Here is a 19160-nt window from a genome sequence, read left to right as displayed (position 1 = left end):
CCACTGCTCTACAGTCCAGTGTTGGTGTGCTTTACACCACTCCATCCAATGCTTGGCATTAGTCTTGGTGATTTGAAGCTTGCATGCAGCTGCTCGGCCATGGAAACCCATTCCATTAAGCTCCCACCACACAGATTTTGTGCTTTTATCAATGCCAGTGGAAGTGCGAAACTCTTCAGCTATGGAATCAGCAGGGCATTGGCAACTTTTGCGCACCATGCGCCTTAGCAGTTGTTGACACCGCCCTGTGATTTTACATGGCCTTCCACTTCGTATATATATGTACACACACACACAAAATATATACATATATATATATATATATATTCTCGTATTTGCATGAGATCTGTTCATAGAGCAAGTTATGCCATGAGGCTGCGTCCACATGTACATTTTTCCTTACAACTTGAAGGTGTCTGGAATGTTTGGAAACTGCAGTGCTCAAGACACATCCAAAAATGCAACAACATGCATTGAATATGCATATTTCTCCAGGTCATGTTTATTAGTGGAGATACAGCTACAGTTAGTAAAAAGCAAGAAAACACATGTAAACACTACAAAGTTGTATGTGCTGTTTCACAACATAGCTTTTGGGAAGCAAGTGAGACAACATTGTTTTGGGCGTCTTACAACTTTATCGGGTATTAATATTACATGTTACAACAATGTGTATAACATTTAAACTTTCATTGTTAGAGGCTGATCAGCATATGACATGATTACGGAATCTTCTATTAAAATGTAAGACAGGTATAATTTTGCAAAAATTCATAATCATATCAACATTCTTTGACTAAAGACTGAGAATATACATAAATATACGTGAAGAGACAAGAAATCTATGAACACGTAAAAACACTTATGCTTCATATCAAGCTTCAAAATACATATCAAATACACTGCTACAAATGTATATAAAGACAGGTTATTCAAATGACTAAAGGCAATACCAATAACAATTGTATAGATTGTATAATAAATGTGTTTGTTATACAACTGCATGACTTATAATGGTAATGGCCACTAGATGGGTCAGTGTGGGGCACCTAATGAGTATGTGACAACTAAGGTATATGCCAGGTTGCCTATGAAATATATAGATTTGGTCTGAATGTTGAAACTACAGAAAATATTGCTTATAATGACAGTAGCAGCAATGAAAACAAACGGTCACATCTTGTGTATTTTGCGTACTACAGTGTGTAGTTTTATTAACCACAAGTTGACTGCAGAAGATATATATGATGATATAAACATCCTTCTAGGCTTCTTAGAGCCCAGATTTATTTGTAGAAAAGGCAATAGAATGCACTGATGACTTGGTTCAATGCATGCGGCACTTAGACAGAACATTGTGGGTGTTATGTAGAGATGTGCACATATAAGCTCAGAACATACATAGGAAACATATGCAAATAAAAAAGGATATTTATGTGCATCTATTCAGTGGAATGCAACTCAAGATGTGCCTAGCTCAAAATCAGCAGCACTTACAACAGACGTACATCAGGAGTAACAAGCATGTATACTGATGCCCCACGATAGTCTATGGGAAAGTGGCATGTTCCATATAAACTTTAACAAATTATATTAGATACAAACATCTGTTGTTTTCCCCTATAAAACCCCAAGTAATAATGTGAATAGATGGCTGAGACTTCATATAATATAGCTGCAATGGTAAAGAATGGTAAATAATTAAGCAGGAGCGGTCAATACACAATCAGAAGTGCCTACAAAGTACTGCTGATAGTTATCATTAGCATTGCATAGCTCTGCACCAGCACTCCAGCACCCGAGAACAATGCACCTCCTAAGAGGCATCTCTGCAGATATATCCATGCCACAATCACATGAATGTCCTTAATGTACTCAGCTTACGCTTGCCTGCCTGTGCCTGCCCCCATTCCGCATCTTCAGGTGTAAGGAGTCATCAATACGCAAAAAACTATATACGGACATATGCATATGCATTTTTGGTGCTGAGGTGCAGTATGGAAGTACTTATCAGACACCGCAAAAACAGATAAATCCAATTCTAAATTAGTCTGTGTGTGCTACAAGTGGAATCATTGTGTGTTTTCTCTCATAATTGAGGATATCCCGTCACAGTTCAATATCAATATAATGACATAACAGGGCTTAAAGAACAACCATCTCTTCCCTAAATCCAGTAAAATCCAGCTAGCAGAATACCCAAGTACAACGTCCATAGAACCCCCTCCCAAACACCCCATTGATCAGATAGACACCCACCAGCAGATCTTTAACTGAATTCTCGTTGTGGAGAAGACATTGGAATTTTCAATGCCTGCCACCTCAGTGCTCTTTTGTGTTTCTAATGGGATGCTGCTGCAGCTGTCCAATCAGGACTCTTGACACAAAATATGTCTGTGTGCTGAAATTTTACATTTTCCTGCTTAGTCCAGCAATAGAGCAGTTAATATGGTGAGTCTCTTATGAATGTGAAGGGTTCTAGATACTGGCACTTTAGCATTCAGCTACTTTGAGGAAGGTGGGTTGTATTCTATAATTTAGGGTCAGTTCCTCTTTAATATGACCAATTAAGTGGTAGTCATTGAACTATTAAATAGAAACATTGAATATGTCATATTTATAGTTATTTAATTGGTGTACATAGAAATTATGATTGCACAGCTTTTGTAAATTACTTGCACATTTTTGGGGCTCATTTGGAAGATTGGTTGGAATAACCATATGATTTTGTATTGTATGTTTATGATTGTCTATGTTTACATAAGTTTTGCACCATGTATAAAAGTATAAAAGGTGTTTCATGGGAGGAATGTTCGCCATTTGTGAAAGAAACATTTGAAAGAGTTTGAGTTACTGGTTGGCGACTCTGACCTCATAGTAAATTCAGAACCTTCTTAGAGGCTTCATATTATCACATTTGAGTTCAGCCAACAATTTTTAAATATACAGTTGTATGCAGAAGTTTGGTACCCCTGATCCAATTCCATATTTCTTTATTTCTGTAGTTTTCTTTTTTATTACTAAAGATCTTTTTATTTAGTTTTCAAAAGTATTATAAATAGATAAAGAAAACAAGGGGAGATACATAAAAAAGAGAAAGGAGATAAGTTAACACAACCTATTCAGGTTAGAAACTTAAACACTATGGGCCTGATTCATTAAGGAAAGGAAAGCATAAAAGGGAGTAACTTTGCACATTGACAAAACCATGTTGCATTGGAGGAGGAGGTAAATTTAAAATGTAATGACAGATTTATAGTTGGGGTAGGGCATGTCCTAGATCAACTTTACAAATAAAGCTATCAAGCATTTGTGTGCAAAATAATAAACTAATTTGCACACCTTGCATTATAACATGGTTTTTCCAGGAGAAAACCTTACTCCTTTTTTGGCTTACTTTCCTTAATGACTCAGGCCCTACATATTTCTGCACATTATATTGTACAATTGCTACTTATTTGCTGTATTTAACATATTTACAAAAATCAGTGAATGTGACATGCAAATGTTTGGACATCCTATCAGTCACTACATTCAGTAACACTTTCTTTGGCAGAGATCACATAATATTAAATGTAGCCAGCTAATAGTCTTTCTATTCTTGCTTTAGGAATTATTTTCCACTCTTCTACCTCAAAAATGTTAGGTCTTCTTAGACACACTGCAAATTGGGGACTGTGATAGCCAGTTGAAATTCTTAAACTTTCACCCCTGGTTGATTTTGAGGTATGTTTTCAATTGCTGTATTGATATAATATCCAACTTCTATTCAGCTTCAGTTTCTGTCTGACTCTGGGACATTGGCTTCTGGGATTTGTTGATATTTAGTTGAATCCAGTCTTCCTTCCATGTACAAACTCCAAAGCATAACAGATAGTCTCTCTTAATGGCTGGCATGGTGTTTTTTGCTTTAAATGCTTCACCCTTTTTTCTCCAAATGTATCTTTGTGTTTGTGGCCAAAAAGTTCAATTTGTTTCATCAGTCCGTAAGAGTTTGTTCCGAAGTGTCTGTCCCATTTAAGAATTGTTTTGCATACTTCAGACATTTCGCTTGTGTTGAGGTCTTAAGTAAGGTTTCCTTCTTACAACTGTTCAATGCAGATTGTGGGAACCATATTATATTTCTGTAAGTTCTGCTTTACACATCTGAACAGTTCTATCACATTGTTGTGGGTCGTCCAGATGTTGTCCTGACTTCATCAGGTCCCCTTAAATTTAATTTCTTAAGGATACTTCGGTCAGTGAAAATTCCAAGAGGTTATATATCTATTTATAGCCTTCACCTGCTTTGTAACACTCAATAAAACTTTATTTTTCATTCCTCAGTCAGTTGCATAGAGTGACTGTTGAAAGTTTAAAAGGGTGAATGTATTTATTATACTCTTCATTGCTATCATTGCTAGGACTAACATCACAGACACTTTGAAAATGGTTCTTATCTCATGTGTATTTTAAAATCTGCAACTATGAACTCTGATGTAATTGTTTTCTTAAACAACAGGTTGTTTAATTAGGTCTTGTTTTGATACAAGGAAATTGAGTGCTGGATAAATGGCTACAGCAGTTCACATTGTTTCATTAATAGACCCTGACATTTATATTAAATAGAATTGTTTGTGCAACTTTGCTGTAAATCTGGCTACGCATATAAACCATATATCTATTTTAAAGATCTGATGTCAATGTCACTGAAACCATGCTAGATACAATTATGTTATATTGCCAGTCCTAATGCTAAGTTGTTACAGTATCTGTGTACAAATTGTTGTACCTGCTGCTATTTTCTGTCAGTAAAACATTTTTCAGTGTTTGCCAGAAAAAATCTTCTGCATGGGGATTTTTGGGCCACTCCAAAATTGAGCTTGAACATATTTTTTTCCTGAGCCTCAGATACTGAGAATGTTGAAGAACGGGTTGCAGTAATACGATGACAATCACGTCCATATTCTCATCCATCAGTTTTTGCATGGCCAAGTAAAATGCTGTTCTGAACTTTCCACTTTTCACATATTTTTTGGTAAGAACAAATACTGTCTTTTTACTTTGGTTAATACTGTGCACAATATTATCAATAACAGCTTTTCCCGGCTCCCAATCTCTATCTTCTAAACAGAGACGTACGTGTTTTTCTCTTCTGTCCTCCAACTGGTCACATAGTTCATTAAAAACCCAGTGGCTGACAGCTAAATCTGTCTCATCATAAGTGATAAATGCATCATATAGACTTTCTGAATTACGGAGTTTGTTAAGTTTCAGCTTTGCCACACACCAATGGTATATGTACCATACATCCCAGTAGAAAAATTGGTTCAGAATTGGTAATGTAATAGTAAGAGCAGTAGTAAAAAATGACATAAAGTATAGCATCATAGAAATGGAGTCCAAACTACATGCATGTACATCAAAGTATATAATGCTTTTTTCCTTTCTGTAATCAGAAGCGGCACACATGACATTAGTGGCCAGTAGTGGAATTGTAACATTATTTGTTCTGATCCAGTCTAAAAAGTCAAGAATTTCGCACGTACAATCAAATGGATTTCCTTCCAACCACAGCACCTTTAAATAGTTATCAATCCCGGAAAAAAATACTGATTTGTTTATGCTCTGAAGATGGTTGTAGCTTAAATCAAGTGCTGTAAGGCCTGTGGCTTTATAAAGAAACGCGATTGGCAAGTTTGAAATCAGGTTGTTGTTGAGTAGAAGTTTCTGCAAGGAGGATGTGTAATTGTACATGTCGTTATGTATTGTTGTCAGCCTATTATAGCTGAGGTCAATGAGCTCCAGATATTGAAAGTACTTTACTGTTTTCCACTCCCAAAACCCAAATTTGTTATTGTTTAAATAGAGTTTTGTTAGGCTTGTAGGTAAGTTTTCAAATATTTTCTCAGGAACCGTTTCAAGCTCATTACTAGATATATCAAGGATTTTAAGATTGGAAAAGTTCTTAAAAATATTGAAGTAATGCTGGTTCCACTTAGTCCACATGATATCCAAGCGGTTGCCTGAAAACCTTAACTCTTCTAGAGAACTACTGTTAATTTCGTATTCTGTTAGAGTGGAGATCCCATTCCAGCTTAAATTTAACACTTTTAGACTGGGAAGATTGTCAATAAATTGAAAGTTATGAGTCACTCCCTCCACAATAAAATATTTGCTGTTGTAACTCAAATCTAAAACATGTAGCCTTGGCAATTCTTTAAATGCGTTAGAAGAATCAAAATCTAATTTATTATATGAAAGATCTAAATATTTTAATTTTGATAAGTGGATAAATTCTTTCCCATTTAAATTTTGATCAATGTAATTGTGGGACAAATTCACACATGCTACATCTGATAAGGAACGGAATTCTTCTGGAGCAATAAAAAAAATGCTGTTTGAGCTGAGATCTAAAGTTTTGCCATATGAACTACACAAAGAATGAATGACTTGGTCAGACCAATTAATTTGAATATTTTCTGTAGAAATATCTGATGCCTTATTTATAACATTGGTGGAACGTCGTTGAACTTTTTGACTTTTAGATCTTTCCGAAATCTTGCTTTGATTAACTCGATCAGTAAACGGGGATATTCTGTTTTCAGACAAGTATATCAGTGTTAAGTTTTGGAAATTCTGAAACACTGATAAATCAACTTGTCTAATAAAATTTACTCCAAAATTAATGACATTCAGTGTGCTTATATTTGTTAGGGGAGCAATGCTATTACTTGTAATTTCTTGAAATACATAACCTTTTATATGCAACTCTTGGAGGGATAGTAATGAGGAAAAATGATCTGAAAGATTTATGTATTTTAAATACTCACTTATCTCATAATTAAAAGATAAATCAAGTTTTTGAAGGTAAGGTAAACCAAGTAAAAATTCTGCTGATGCCATTTCCTTCACCAGATAATTCTTCTCAAGATTTAACACTTTCAGACGAGTTGTGTTTAGAAACCACAATCTTGATACTGATGTCAGGGAAGTATTGCCCAGGTTAAGTTCAAGCAAGTTATTAAGGTTCCGAAAAGCATTTGGATGTATCTTAAGTGAAGGTTGGCCAACACAGGGCTTACATGGGAACGGAGCATTGAAACATCTTGGGCAGTTACCACTTAAATGTAGGATTTCTAAATTATTTAGATTCACAAAGTCTTCTTTGTCAACATAGATTATGCTGTTACTGCTTAAATAAAGTTCTTTTAAGGATGATGGTAGTTTTGGAGGAACCTTGGTTAAGTTGTTGAATGACAGAGACAAAATGGTTAAGTCATTGAATGGAAGAAATGCTCCATCTGGAATCTCAAAAACTCCAGGACAACTATTGCCATAGTAACAGTTATGATCCAGATATAGCTCTTTTAGATGTTTGACCTCGAAGAGACTTTCACTGGTGACCGAAGATATATTATTATACCGTAAACTTAATTGACGTAATGAAATGGGCAGTCCAGTGGGTACTTTCTGCAAATTATTGTTATCTATAAGCAGCTGATTGAGTTTTGTTAGGTTGGTGAATGTTTCATCCTCAATTATTACACCTGTTTCACATATGTCAGTATTGCATTGATTGTAGTTTGAGCTTAAATCTAATTTAGTTAAATTGTGCCAGTTCCAAAAAACAGTGTTTGATACAATCTGCAAATGATTATGAGACAACAACAGCTCTACAGAGTTAGCCAAGTAGTTGATGGGAGATGGGACGGTTTTCAACCGCCGTGCATGACAGTCAAAGACAACCGATGAGTCATTTTCTTCAATTGTGCATGGGAGGGTTCTGTTGTCAGATTTTACCATGCGTAATCCAAAGGAAATGTAGATTATGAGAGGTACAAATAGGAGATTAAACAGCATCCTGAATATTTTTCGCTGTAAAGAAACACAACATTAAAATGATAAGTAACTGTTACATAGAACTAAAATACAATAAGACAGGATGTGGTGCTCAGTACTGTTAGACAATCCAGGGTAATTAAACCAGATTTCAAATAAAGTTTTACAGATTACTTTATTTTGGTGTCATTCTTTCTGTTTCATTCCTCTTTTACAGTTGGGATGATTAACCATAGTTGCATACTGACATCTAAAGGCCTTTAAATGTAGATATACTGGGCCTGATTCATCAAGGAAAGTAAGGCAAAAAAATTAGTACATTTTCTACTGGACAAGACCATGTTATAATGCAAGGGGTTCAAATTAGTTTATTATTTTGCACAAACGTTAAATGCTGGATGTTTTTTTTAATGTAGCACACAAATACTTAATAGCTTTATTTGTACACTGAAAATTAAAGTGGATCTAGAACATGCCCTATCCCAACTATAAATCTGCCATCACATTTTAAATTTGCCTCCCCTACAATGCAACATTGTTTTGCCAAAGTGCAAAGTAACTAATTTTTTTGCTATCCCTATGCTGGTGATGAAACAGTCCCTGACTACAGCAGACATTAATCAATATTTTATTGAAACTTTATCATTCTCTGTGTTACGGCTTACTCGAAACTGACAAACTTTCAGAACTGGGGGTAGAGGTCTTCACCTATTGCAGCCGCCTCTCCCGTAGAGTTTGGGGCACTCAAAGGTACTTGGATGCCTCCATGACTTCGCTATAATGTAGTGAAAGGTTATGTGCCGCTACCGTCAGCATGGAGGTTGGAGGCAGAGGTACCAGCAACACAGAATACAAATAACCAGAGACAGGTCAGGTGTCATGGGACAGAAGTTAGTAGGATAGTCGCAGACAGGCCAGGGCTGGCAGCAAGCAGGATAAGCCAAAAGACAGAGCCAAGGGTCAGGGCAATCAGCATACAAGCAGGGTCCAAAAACAAGCCAGGAGTCACAACATGAACCAATCAAAGGCAAAGTATCCACAGGACAGGAGCATATTAGCTAATGCAGCAGCACAACTGCTATACCCGGCAGGCAGTCTAAGCCCTCCCTACCTTTCAAGCAGATGTGAGCCAATCAAAGAGGAAGGTGCACATACACACACACCTCTCTACATCACACACACCTCTCTATGTCATACACACAGGCTGTCTGCTAATTGCCAGGATGCAGCTGTAATGAAGACGGCGTCCAGGTCGCCCTGGCAATGCCGGGAGGCTCTCGCAGATTACCAGAGCTGAGCCTTCGCGGCTAGCATGGCGGCTCATGACACTCGGATACAGAAGCTGATAAAATTTAATGAACTGAAGCCTTGAATGATAATGGTGATGAATCCATTGGTAAACATATTGAACAAGAGATTTTGCGGTTTAAGAAAAGAGCTGTAGACTATGACTTACAAGCTTATTCACATTCTGATTATTTTAAACTTAACCACATACCAAGAGGTTTCAGAATACATAATGTTCCCAAAGTAGAGTGGTAGAACCCAGAAATCCATAGGAAGGTGTGTTAAATAAATGTTCTCGGGATGCTTTGAGTAAAGGATGCAGCAAGATGAGTGTGTGCAAAAATTAAAGGATAGTATCACTAATTTAATGTCCCATTTCTCTTGTAATACTGCATACCCTGAAAATCATATAACTCTTTTAGGGGTCAGTACATGACTGAAGCTGACTCCCAGGCTAAATGAAAAACCAGGAGTTGTTTTTAAAAAAACAGGGAGGGGCAAGACAACATAATTTATAACTTGTCTTCACAAAATCTAACTATAGCTGAGAAAAGTTTATTACAAAAAGGCATCAATTTCATCCCCACAACCTATTTTTATCATTTTCAGTGGAAAGTTGAGGCATATAAAATAAACAGATCATTGCACAGAATTTGATGATAAAACCATTGATCCTGGACTTATGAGCTAATGAGGTTGATTTCTATTTTATCTCTTCGGAACTTTAAGGTTAAGAGCACTTTTGATCTATAAACACATAACTCATCAATAAACACCTTTCTCAGAAGGGTTGACCATCAAATTTTCCTGTATCTACTCAGTTGACTAAGGATTCAACCCTGCCTTGGAGTATTTCAAGAACATTAAACGTAATAATTCTCCCTCTGCAATTTTGCATATCGTCGCAATAACTTTATTGGATACTTTGGGCCGATTCATTAAGTAAAGTAAATGCGGATAAATGCCGTATTTTGCGTAAAATCTCTCTGCATGCCACAGAACTGGATCATGCGCCAGTGAACGCAATCACATTCAATTCATCTTTGAAAAGCCTGCGATTTTGTGGGCGCAACAATACGACAGCCTGCGATTTCATGGGCGGAATGGGGAGGGACAGGGCGTGTGCATGTAATTAATGTGCAGTAAAAGCATGACAAGCTTGAGCGCACGCAGCACTCGATTCAAGCTTTGGACATCTCAAAGGTACATGTTTTTCTGTCATGTCGCTTGCACCAGCTACAGGGCAGGTGTAAGTGTTGAGTGAGAATCATGACAGTAGCATATGTATGCTAGAACAAATGTTTGCAATCAGCAGCAACTGTAAAAATACATTTAATGTACTGTAGACATTAATAACATTCTAATAAATGTATTTTATGGGGGGAGAAAACTGAAAAAAACACACTTTTTTAAATGTTTTTTCATTAATGGTTATGGGCCTGATCCATTGAGGATCTTAAATGAAGAGGATCCTTATTTCAGTCTCCTGGACAAAACCATGTTACAATGGAAGGGGTGCAAATGAGTGTTCTGTTTTGCACATAAGTTAAATACTGACTGTTTTATCATGTAACGCACATATATCAACTTTAAATTTCAGTGTACAAATAAGCTATCAAGTATTTGTGTGCTACATGAAAAAACAGTCAGTATTTAATTTATGTGCAAAACAGAACACTAATTTGCACCCCTTCCATTTTAACATGGTTTTGTCCAGGAGATTGAAATAAGGATACTCTTCATTTAAGATCCTTAATGAATCAGGCCCTATATTATTAACAGGTGACAATACTTTGATTTCTATGCTTTCTGTTGGGACTTTATATTCCACATATGTATTGGACGTATCTAGCAGTGTCTTGTCTGTCAGAGCAGAGCGCACCTAAACCCATATTCAACACGATATGTTTATTCAGAGCCACTCCTTGTTAAATACGGACGTGCATATGCTCGATTTACATGCACTTTTAAAAAAATAAAATAAAATACATTTGCGTAGCTTAATGAATCAGGCCCTCTGTGTGTCAATTACTACACGCTATATATATTATGTTGTTTCTTGATTGGTAGTTCATGTGATTTAGTTCTATATAGGTACTGAAAGCCAGACCATCTCTCTGATGATGGCCCACATGATGAAAGGGTATGACGTGGTAATCACATACCTTTTCACCGCAACACGGATGAAGCAAGAGAAACCTGTGTTCTTCCTTGTGGTGAGCTGAAGTTTATCTTGTTTATGTTATGTGCTTTTACTGACTTTTAATCTGGTGTGCTTGTTTCCACTATTGTGGTAATAACTGAATAAAATGATTGATAGCACTATGACGTGCTCTCTTTTCTCATTTATCTATAGATTGTGTTAGCCAAAAGAAGAACTGGTGTCTAAAAGGGGAAGCAACAAATCTACAAAGATTTTAGTACATGTTTGAACACACTGGGGCTCATGTTGAGTTTACACGCATTTACACGCAAAATTGCAAGCATACAATTTTTAAAGTTGAAAAAATCTGCACGCAGTACTGTAACAGCATATGCAAAAGACCTGCACGAATATATCATGCATATGTAAGATACACCCATGCTTTAAAACATTTATTTTCATAGCAATTTGCTATTAGGCTTGAATAATATAAAAAAAACCTCTTGAATCAGCAGAATGCCCCTTCTTGTGCATAAATAAAAAAAAGCTTTCTGAAATACAATGACAAAACAGCAGCTTCAGTGTTGAATTCACAATCAACCAATCGGAAGCGGTGAGCTAATATTGGCAACCAATATTAACATCAATGTATATTGATACGCCTTTGACAAGCGTATATACGTTTCTGTGCTGGTCTGCATCTGTTTGCAATTACGCGAACATGACCTTACTCTACTCAACAGGGGCGGGCTGGGCCGGGGGGCAGGGGGGCATCGGCCCCCAGGGCCGCTCAGACTCTCCGCTTTTACGGCCGCCCCCCATGCAATTTCTCCGGATTTTTACCTGCATCAGGCGGCCGCATCACATGACACGCGATGCGGCGACGCGGCCGCATCCCGTGTAATGAGATGCGGCCGCCTGTGCGCCCCCCGACTGAAGTCTCCCAGCCCGCGCCTGCTACTCAACCTACGTTGGAGCACCGCTTCCTTCCCCCATTCTGCCTCTCCAGATGTAAGTGGCAGCGAGTATCAGATTCCAGCAAATCTGCATACTCATATATGTAGAACCGGTTTGCATATTTTTACACCATGCAAACCAGCGCAGGTCCGACTCAGAATCAGCCTCACTGTATCTACTGTCACCTTTAAAGGTACTTTGTTGACCACACCTCATGTAAAGTGTGTAAAATATAAGTCCGAAATTGAAGTACAAAATTTGCTTTTCCATACTACGCATGTGCAGTAAAAAGGATTACTTCTCAGTCTGCACTCCATGCAGGCGCAGATATGTCTTTTAAGCAGCATATTTGTTGCACCTATTTTCCCTCGGGTGCAACATCTGTGCTTACGATAATTTTTAAATAAGTAAGAAAAAGAGCGGAAGATAGTGACACAATTTTCCCCGCAAAAAGGCCAAGCCAGCCCTAACGCTGTTAGCCTAGGCTGGCACAGGCAAAATCAGGATAACAAAATGTGTGACCCCCCCCCAAAATTGCTAGTACCAGCAATCAGCTATGCCAGCGCACACTGGTGGCACTAGAACAGAGAAATTCACAGCATGGGATCCCCTTTCCGTAGTAAAAAAAAAAATAGTTCTTGGTCAGTCAGCATAGGGCTAAATTCCTCGGTCCACAGAAAAATGCAGTACAGTGGGTGTGGGATAATAAGTAAAAAAAATATATATATATTTTAGCTCTTTATCAGTGGGGCACTACAGGTCCCAGCATGCCCAGGCCAACATTAAGGGGTTGGGAATGCTGAAGCTTGTAGTACTACTAGTGCCACATACCCGTGGCTGCCAGGGCTGACATTTGAGGAACAACAAGTGCCAGCATACCCAGGCAACCAGGGACTGCTGGACCTATATTCTACCAGAGGTAAATGTTTTTTTAAAAAAAAAAAAAAACACACCCACCAACTCAAAACAAAATGTAGTTTAATAAAATGTTTGGCCAGGCCCTTTCCTCTTTCAGCATGACAATGCCCACATGCACAAAGCAAGGGCCATCAAACACTGGTTTCCCTTGTTTGGTGTAGAAGAACTTGACTGGCCTGCACAGAGCCCTGATCTTAACCCCATAGAACACTTTTGGGAAGAAATGGAACGTCGACTGTGAGTCAGGCTTTGTCACCTACATCAGAACCGACAGCACTAATGCTCTTGTGGCTAAATGGATGTGAATCTTCCTTGCCATGTTCCAAAGTCTAGTGGAAATCTTCCCAAAAAAGTAAGGTCTGTTACAGCAGCAAAGGGGGACCAATTCCCTATTAATGCCCATCCTTTTGAAATGAGATGTTCAACAAGCATATATGGATGTAATGTTCAGATATTCACATACTTTTGGCCATATTCTGTAATTGCACAGGTGCTAAGATCTCTTTGGCAATGGGAGCTAGTCTAGCAGCGTCTATGAGGGATTTTTTTTGTGACCTAGATTGTTTACATATGAGGATGTCAATGGTCCCAGTGTCAACCTTCAGATTAGGTGAGGAAATAAAGATGGTCAATTAGAGTTGTGTGGGGGGTGTTTTTTTTTATATTTCTTTAAAAAAATTGTGTGTCTTTATTTACATTTTGTTCTGGTGCACTACAGGTCCCAGCAGTTACCACAAAAACCAACATGTTGTACTACAAGCACCAGCATGCCCAATCCCTTATTATCAGCCTTGGCATGCTGTGACCTTTAGTGCACCACAGACAATATGCTAAATTATATATTTCATTTATATCTGGGGAAGAGCCCTAATGTTATCTGCATGGGGTTGTTTATTCCTTGTTCAGCCCAATCCCCTTTCGGATTAAGCCCTGTGCTGACTGGCCTAGGGCTGGGGGCTGGTTTTGGAGGGGGACCCCATGCTGCTATTTTCCCTGTTATAGTGCCACCAAGCCAGGCTAGCATAGCCTAATGCTGGTATTGGCATTTTATGGTGACCTCACACTTTTCATCCCACCAATTTAGCCAATACCAGCCTAGGCTGGCAGCACTAGTGCTGGCTTGAATTTTTGGGGAGGGGGATGGTCGCCAGATTTTTTTTTTATTATTTATTTATTGGGCTTACAGCATATAGCTTATATTGATCTTAAAGCATAACATAGTCTTTAAACGTATCATGCTGGAATGTTGCATACTATGTAGAGTTTCACGTAACTTAAAATACATGCAGCTCTGATTAGCAAGTAAGTTATGTATTTTACAGAGACGCAATTTACACTTACACAACACCACATAAGGCCCTATTTATTGATAGTTTGAAATTTCTGAAATTAAGTGAAGTACGTTACTTTATTCACAATATATAAGAGACACTGCTATTTGTCGATATTCCCTACTGGAGATTTTAAACAAAAATAGGTAACGCTTCCAATCTGCCCAAAACATGCAAAAATTCACTCAAATCCCACCCATTTCAGATGAGTCAACAACTCCTTCGCAACATGCAAACATCCCTTGTTCAAGAACCAACAGCCAGGATTGTTCCTAGAGAATCAAGACTGTCAGATTATGAAGACACAGTGCCATACTGACACATGCCTTGAGTGACAAACTGACAATGACACACTGACCCATATACAGATCAAACTGAATTCTGAATAATTTTTGCTGCAAAGAATCACATAACATCAAAAGGATAAATGACTCTTACAATAAACAACCAAAACACAATAAGACAAGGTGTGGTGCTCACTTACTGTTAGACAATCCCGCTTGATTAGACCAACAGTCAAATAATGTCTAATATTTATAACTTCTTTACTATTACTATGTATTTTCATGTCCCTCTTTTTGTTTCATTTCCCTCTTATTGTTGGGACGATTAGCCATAGTTATATACTGCCACCTAAAGGCCTTTCTATGTATTATTTCTGTGTATACCCTATTATAATTTATAAGAGTATTAGAAAGAGCTGGGGAACTCATTTTCAACATTAATGCATTATAAAATGTTAACACTGGCAGGGTTATCGAAATGGAAAAAGAAGGGATGGTGGGAAAAGGTGCGAAGTAAGAGTAAAAGTGGATTGTGAGGGGCACAGAGGAAAAGTGGGTGGTGGGGGCAAATGGTAGAAGACAGTGGAGGGATATATATGATAGGGGGTTAAATGCAGGGCTGTCTCTTACATTGGGCACAATGGGCAGGTGCCTGGGGGCCCGGCCGAGGCAGCGCTGCATAATACCGCTCACAAGGTCTGGGGTTTGCAATTACCAGGAGGGAAGCCCACTCTAGCTGCAGGGTTTGCCCAGTTTCTGTGTACGGATGGCTGGAGGGCATCGCGGTGTCGCATGCCTGTGTAAGGCCCTTAATAATGAAAAAAAAAAAAATTGCAAAAAAAAAAAGTAAATACTTACCTTGCGGTGACGCGGTCATGTCAGCTGGCGATCCGGTCCCTCCCTGATCTCCTCCTCCGTGCGGCGCTTGCAGTGAATGTCGGGCATGACGTCATCACACCCGACATCCATTGCGGAGCGCAGCACAAGGAGTCCCCAGCACGAGAAGAATTATAATCAGCAGTCAGCAGCAGTGACTCGGAGAAAAGAAAAGAGGATCGCATCGGAGAACAAGCTGATTAAAAGGTAAGTTAAGGGGGATTTTTTTTATTATTATTTTAACGGCTGACCAGTGTATAGAAATCCCTGCTACATACTTCTAGGTAATACTAATATGGCAATGGCATTATATATTATTCTCTTTGGCCCATTAGAAGTTGTTATAAGGCCCATTAGAAGTTGTTATAACGTATAACAACTTATAATGGGCCTTATAACAACTTATAATGGGCCAAAAAGAGAATAATATATAATGTCATTGCCCCATTAGTTAATTAATTAATTGATAATTATTTTTTTTATTCCTGTGAGTGGTTGTATAGGTATTGTTGAAGTCAAATAATTGGATGAACGAAAGTATATTGGTTTAATATTGGTTTGCCGTGCGTATTGCAAAGCGTACACCACGTAACACGTGGCGTGATGCGATCGCACGGTAAAATACGCACGCACACACTCGCATTACAACATTTAGTTATTTATACAATTCATATCGGTTCCGTTACACTGTAATTTATGAGCAGATAGCATTTGGTTTATTATTAGTTTATATAATATGATTATATGTACATTTTAGTGTTATTAAAGGTTTAGGTTATAGGAAAGGTGTCATGCCTGATATCATATTAAAGCCCTAATCATCAGCAGCTGTCCGGTGCAGTCGGCGAAGAGATCGCACATTGCATACTTTAGTTATTGATATTAGGGAATAAACCTTTGTATGATGCTGGCTATGAAAGGAGCAGACCCCCTGGAGAGACGACCCCCTCCTTTGGATTCCTTAGATTGAATCAGCCTATGAACTGTTTACCCTGAAGCCACCCTGTGCCTGGACCTATGGAAGCAAGCTACGTCATCTCTATTGTTCACAATGAAACACTGACTGTATATATTAGCTGCATCCCCCATCAGGGTCAGTCAACTCTGACCACAGTTATCTAACAGATACACTGTTCCATTGGGACCCATGGAAGCGCAGCGATTGCAGCGGTATGTATGTATGTAACTTTTGGTATTGGCTGTGCTGCACTGTACTGTATTATAATATGTTAACGTATTGAATTGTTGACTATTTACATCTGCTAAAATAAACCACCATGTGCTTTGGACACACATTCAATTGATTGAGCAATGCTTATTTTAAAACGATATAATTACTTTAATAGTATGGGCCCCAGTGCACTGCTTTGCCCAGGGGCCCATAATGTTCTTAAGATGGCCCTGGTTAAATGGAGGCAGAAAAACACACAAAGGGGGAGAAAGAAAGCATAGACACCTACAATGTTGCCTAGAGACTCAAAAAATACAAAAAGGAGGAGGGCAACAAAGAGATGGAGAGAAAGAGGAGGGGATCTCAGTTTCAACATAAATGCATAAATATCCTCCAAGGGACATTTTTAAAATCACACAGGTGGAGCAATGACCAGGCCCAATATGGGACCGGTCCCCTGCCCTTACTTCCAGCCAACCCCTGGTGGAGCAGGTGCTCTAGGTGACAGATATGCTGCTTAGCACTGCGGCAACCAACTTGGAGCCTTGCATCCAAGAGTGTGAGACACCTTTTCCTAACATTTTATTAAGCTGAGCAGCGGAGGTTTCACACAGCGGAGAGCTCTGTATTTAGTTCTCTCCTCTCACCTCCAACATCTAATTGACACCCCTTTTGACACATTTGGCTCTGGGCTTGGTGGTGGCATGGAAGCATTCAGATGTATGATCAGTTCCCTTTTGTGCAAATGAGGAGGTGCAATGCTGTGGCCCAGAGAGTTAGGGGAGGGTACATGATATTTTGCAGATTTGATGGTTATTAGAGAATGAGATGAAAGAAAGGTAGGTCAATGAAGAAAGATGGTGATAGATGATGAAAGTGAGTTAATGGAGGATAATGTCCAGTTAATTAAGGGTTAATGATATACGATAAGTAGGGATGAGCGGGCTCGGATATCTGAAATCCGAGCCCACCCGAACCTTGCTGATCCGAGCCGGATCCGAGATAGATCCGGGTATTCCCGCCAATTGCAAAACTGAAAGCGAGGCTCCGAGTCATAATCCCGTTGTCGGATCTCGCGATACTCGGATTATATAAATTTCCCGCTGGCCGCCGCCATCTTCACTCAGGCATTGATCAGGGTAGAGGGAGGTTGTGTTAGGTGGTCCTCTGCCCTGCTATATCCTGTGCCTGTGCTGTGCTGTCCTGTTCAGTCCAGTGGTGCTGTGTCCTGTGCTCTGTGCTTCTAAGGGCATAGTTATTTCCCCATTATTCCCAAGTGTTTAAAAAAATAAAAAAAAGTTATTAAAAAAAATACAAAAAACTAATTTAATTTTTTTTTAATTACAAAAAAATTTGCACAACCAATCCTGCAGTATAAGCCCATTGGTACTGCAATATTACCAAGTTCACACATTCAGCAGTAAAAGTCCAGTGGTACTGCAATATTACAAAGTTCACACATTCTGCAGTATCAGTCCAGTGGTGCTGTGTCCTGTGCTCTGTCCTGCTGAGTTCAGTGGTGCTGCTGGGCCCTGTGCTGTGTCCTGTTCAGTCCAGTGGTGCTGTGTCCTGTGCTCTGTGCTTCTAAGGGCATAGTTATTTCCCCATTATTCCCAAGTTTTTAAAAAATAAAAAAAAAGTTATAAAAAAATAAATAAAAAAAAGTTATTAAAAAAAATACAAAAAACTAATTTAATTTTTTTTTAATTACAAAAAAATTTGCACAACCAATCCTGCAGTATAAGCCCATTGGTACTGCAATATTACCAAGTTCACACATTCAGCAGTAAAAGTCCAGTGGTACTGCAATATTACAAAGTTCACACATTCTGCAGTATCAGTCCAGTGGTGCTGTGTCCTGTGCTCTGTCCTGCTGAGTTCAGTGGTGCTGCTGGGCCCTGTGCTGTGTCCTGTTCAGTCCAGTGGTGCTGTGTCCTGTGCTCTGTGCTTCTAAGGGCATAGTTATTTCCCCATTATTCCCAAGTTTTTAAAAAATAAAAAAAAAGTTATAAAAAAAAAAATAAAAAAAATAATTATAACCAAATTTGCAAAACCAATCCAGCAGTATAAGTCCATTGGTACTGCAATATTACCAAGTTCACACATTCTGCAGTATCTTGTGCTACATATAATGGAGACCAAAAATTTGGAGGATAAAGTAGGGAAAGATCAAGACCCACTTCCTCCTAATGCTGAAGCTGCTGCCACTAGTCATGACATAGACGATGAAATGCCATCAACGTCGTCTTACAAGCCCGATGCCCAATCTCCTAGTACAGGGCATGTAAAATCCAAAAAGCCCAAGTTAAGTAAAAGTAGCAAAAAGAGAAACTTAAAATCATCTGCGGAGAAACGTAAAGTTGCCAATATGC

At 38.6% G+C, this 19160-nt stretch overlaps 1 protein-coding gene across 2 annotated transcripts; it reads right to left on the bottom strand.

Annotated features, from left to right (window-relative positions):
- Positions 1–2611: 2611 nt before the first annotated feature.
- Positions 2612–14966, bottom strand: LOC142138291 (toll-like receptor 8). Of its 2 annotated transcripts, none has more exons than XM_075194819.1 (2): positions 14942–14966; positions 2612–7857 (listed from the first exon to the last, which is right to left on the bottom strand). In XM_075194819.1, the coding sequence occupies exon 2, from the start codon at positions 7840–7842 to the stop codon at positions 4735–4737; it is 3108 nt and encodes a 1035-aa protein (XP_075050920.1). In that variant the 5' UTR covers positions 7843–7857; positions 14942–14966; the 3' UTR covers positions 2612–4734. The 2 variants fall into 2 exon arrangements, with proteins under 2 accessions (XP_075050920.1, XP_075050921.1); XM_075194820.1 differs by lacking the exon at positions 14942–14966 and adding an exon at positions 7941–7947.
- Positions 14967–19160: the final 4194 nt, after the last annotated feature.

This window comes from Mixophyes fleayi, chromosome 2 (assembly GCF_038048845.1).
Source record: "Mixophyes fleayi isolate aMixFle1 chromosome 2, aMixFle1.hap1, whole genome shotgun sequence".
Lineage (NCBI taxonomy): Eukaryota > Metazoa > Chordata > Amphibia > Anura > Limnodynastidae > Mixophyes > Mixophyes fleayi.
Note: the sequence above shows the minus strand (reverse complement) of the source record. Positions and strands in the feature narration are given on the sequence as shown.

What these genes read in the sequence shown, in the direction of transcription:
- LOC142138291 (XM_075194819.1), bottom strand. Translation starts at nt 7,842, where the DNA reads ATGCTGTTTAATCTCCTATTTGTACCTCTCATAATCTACATTTCCTTT.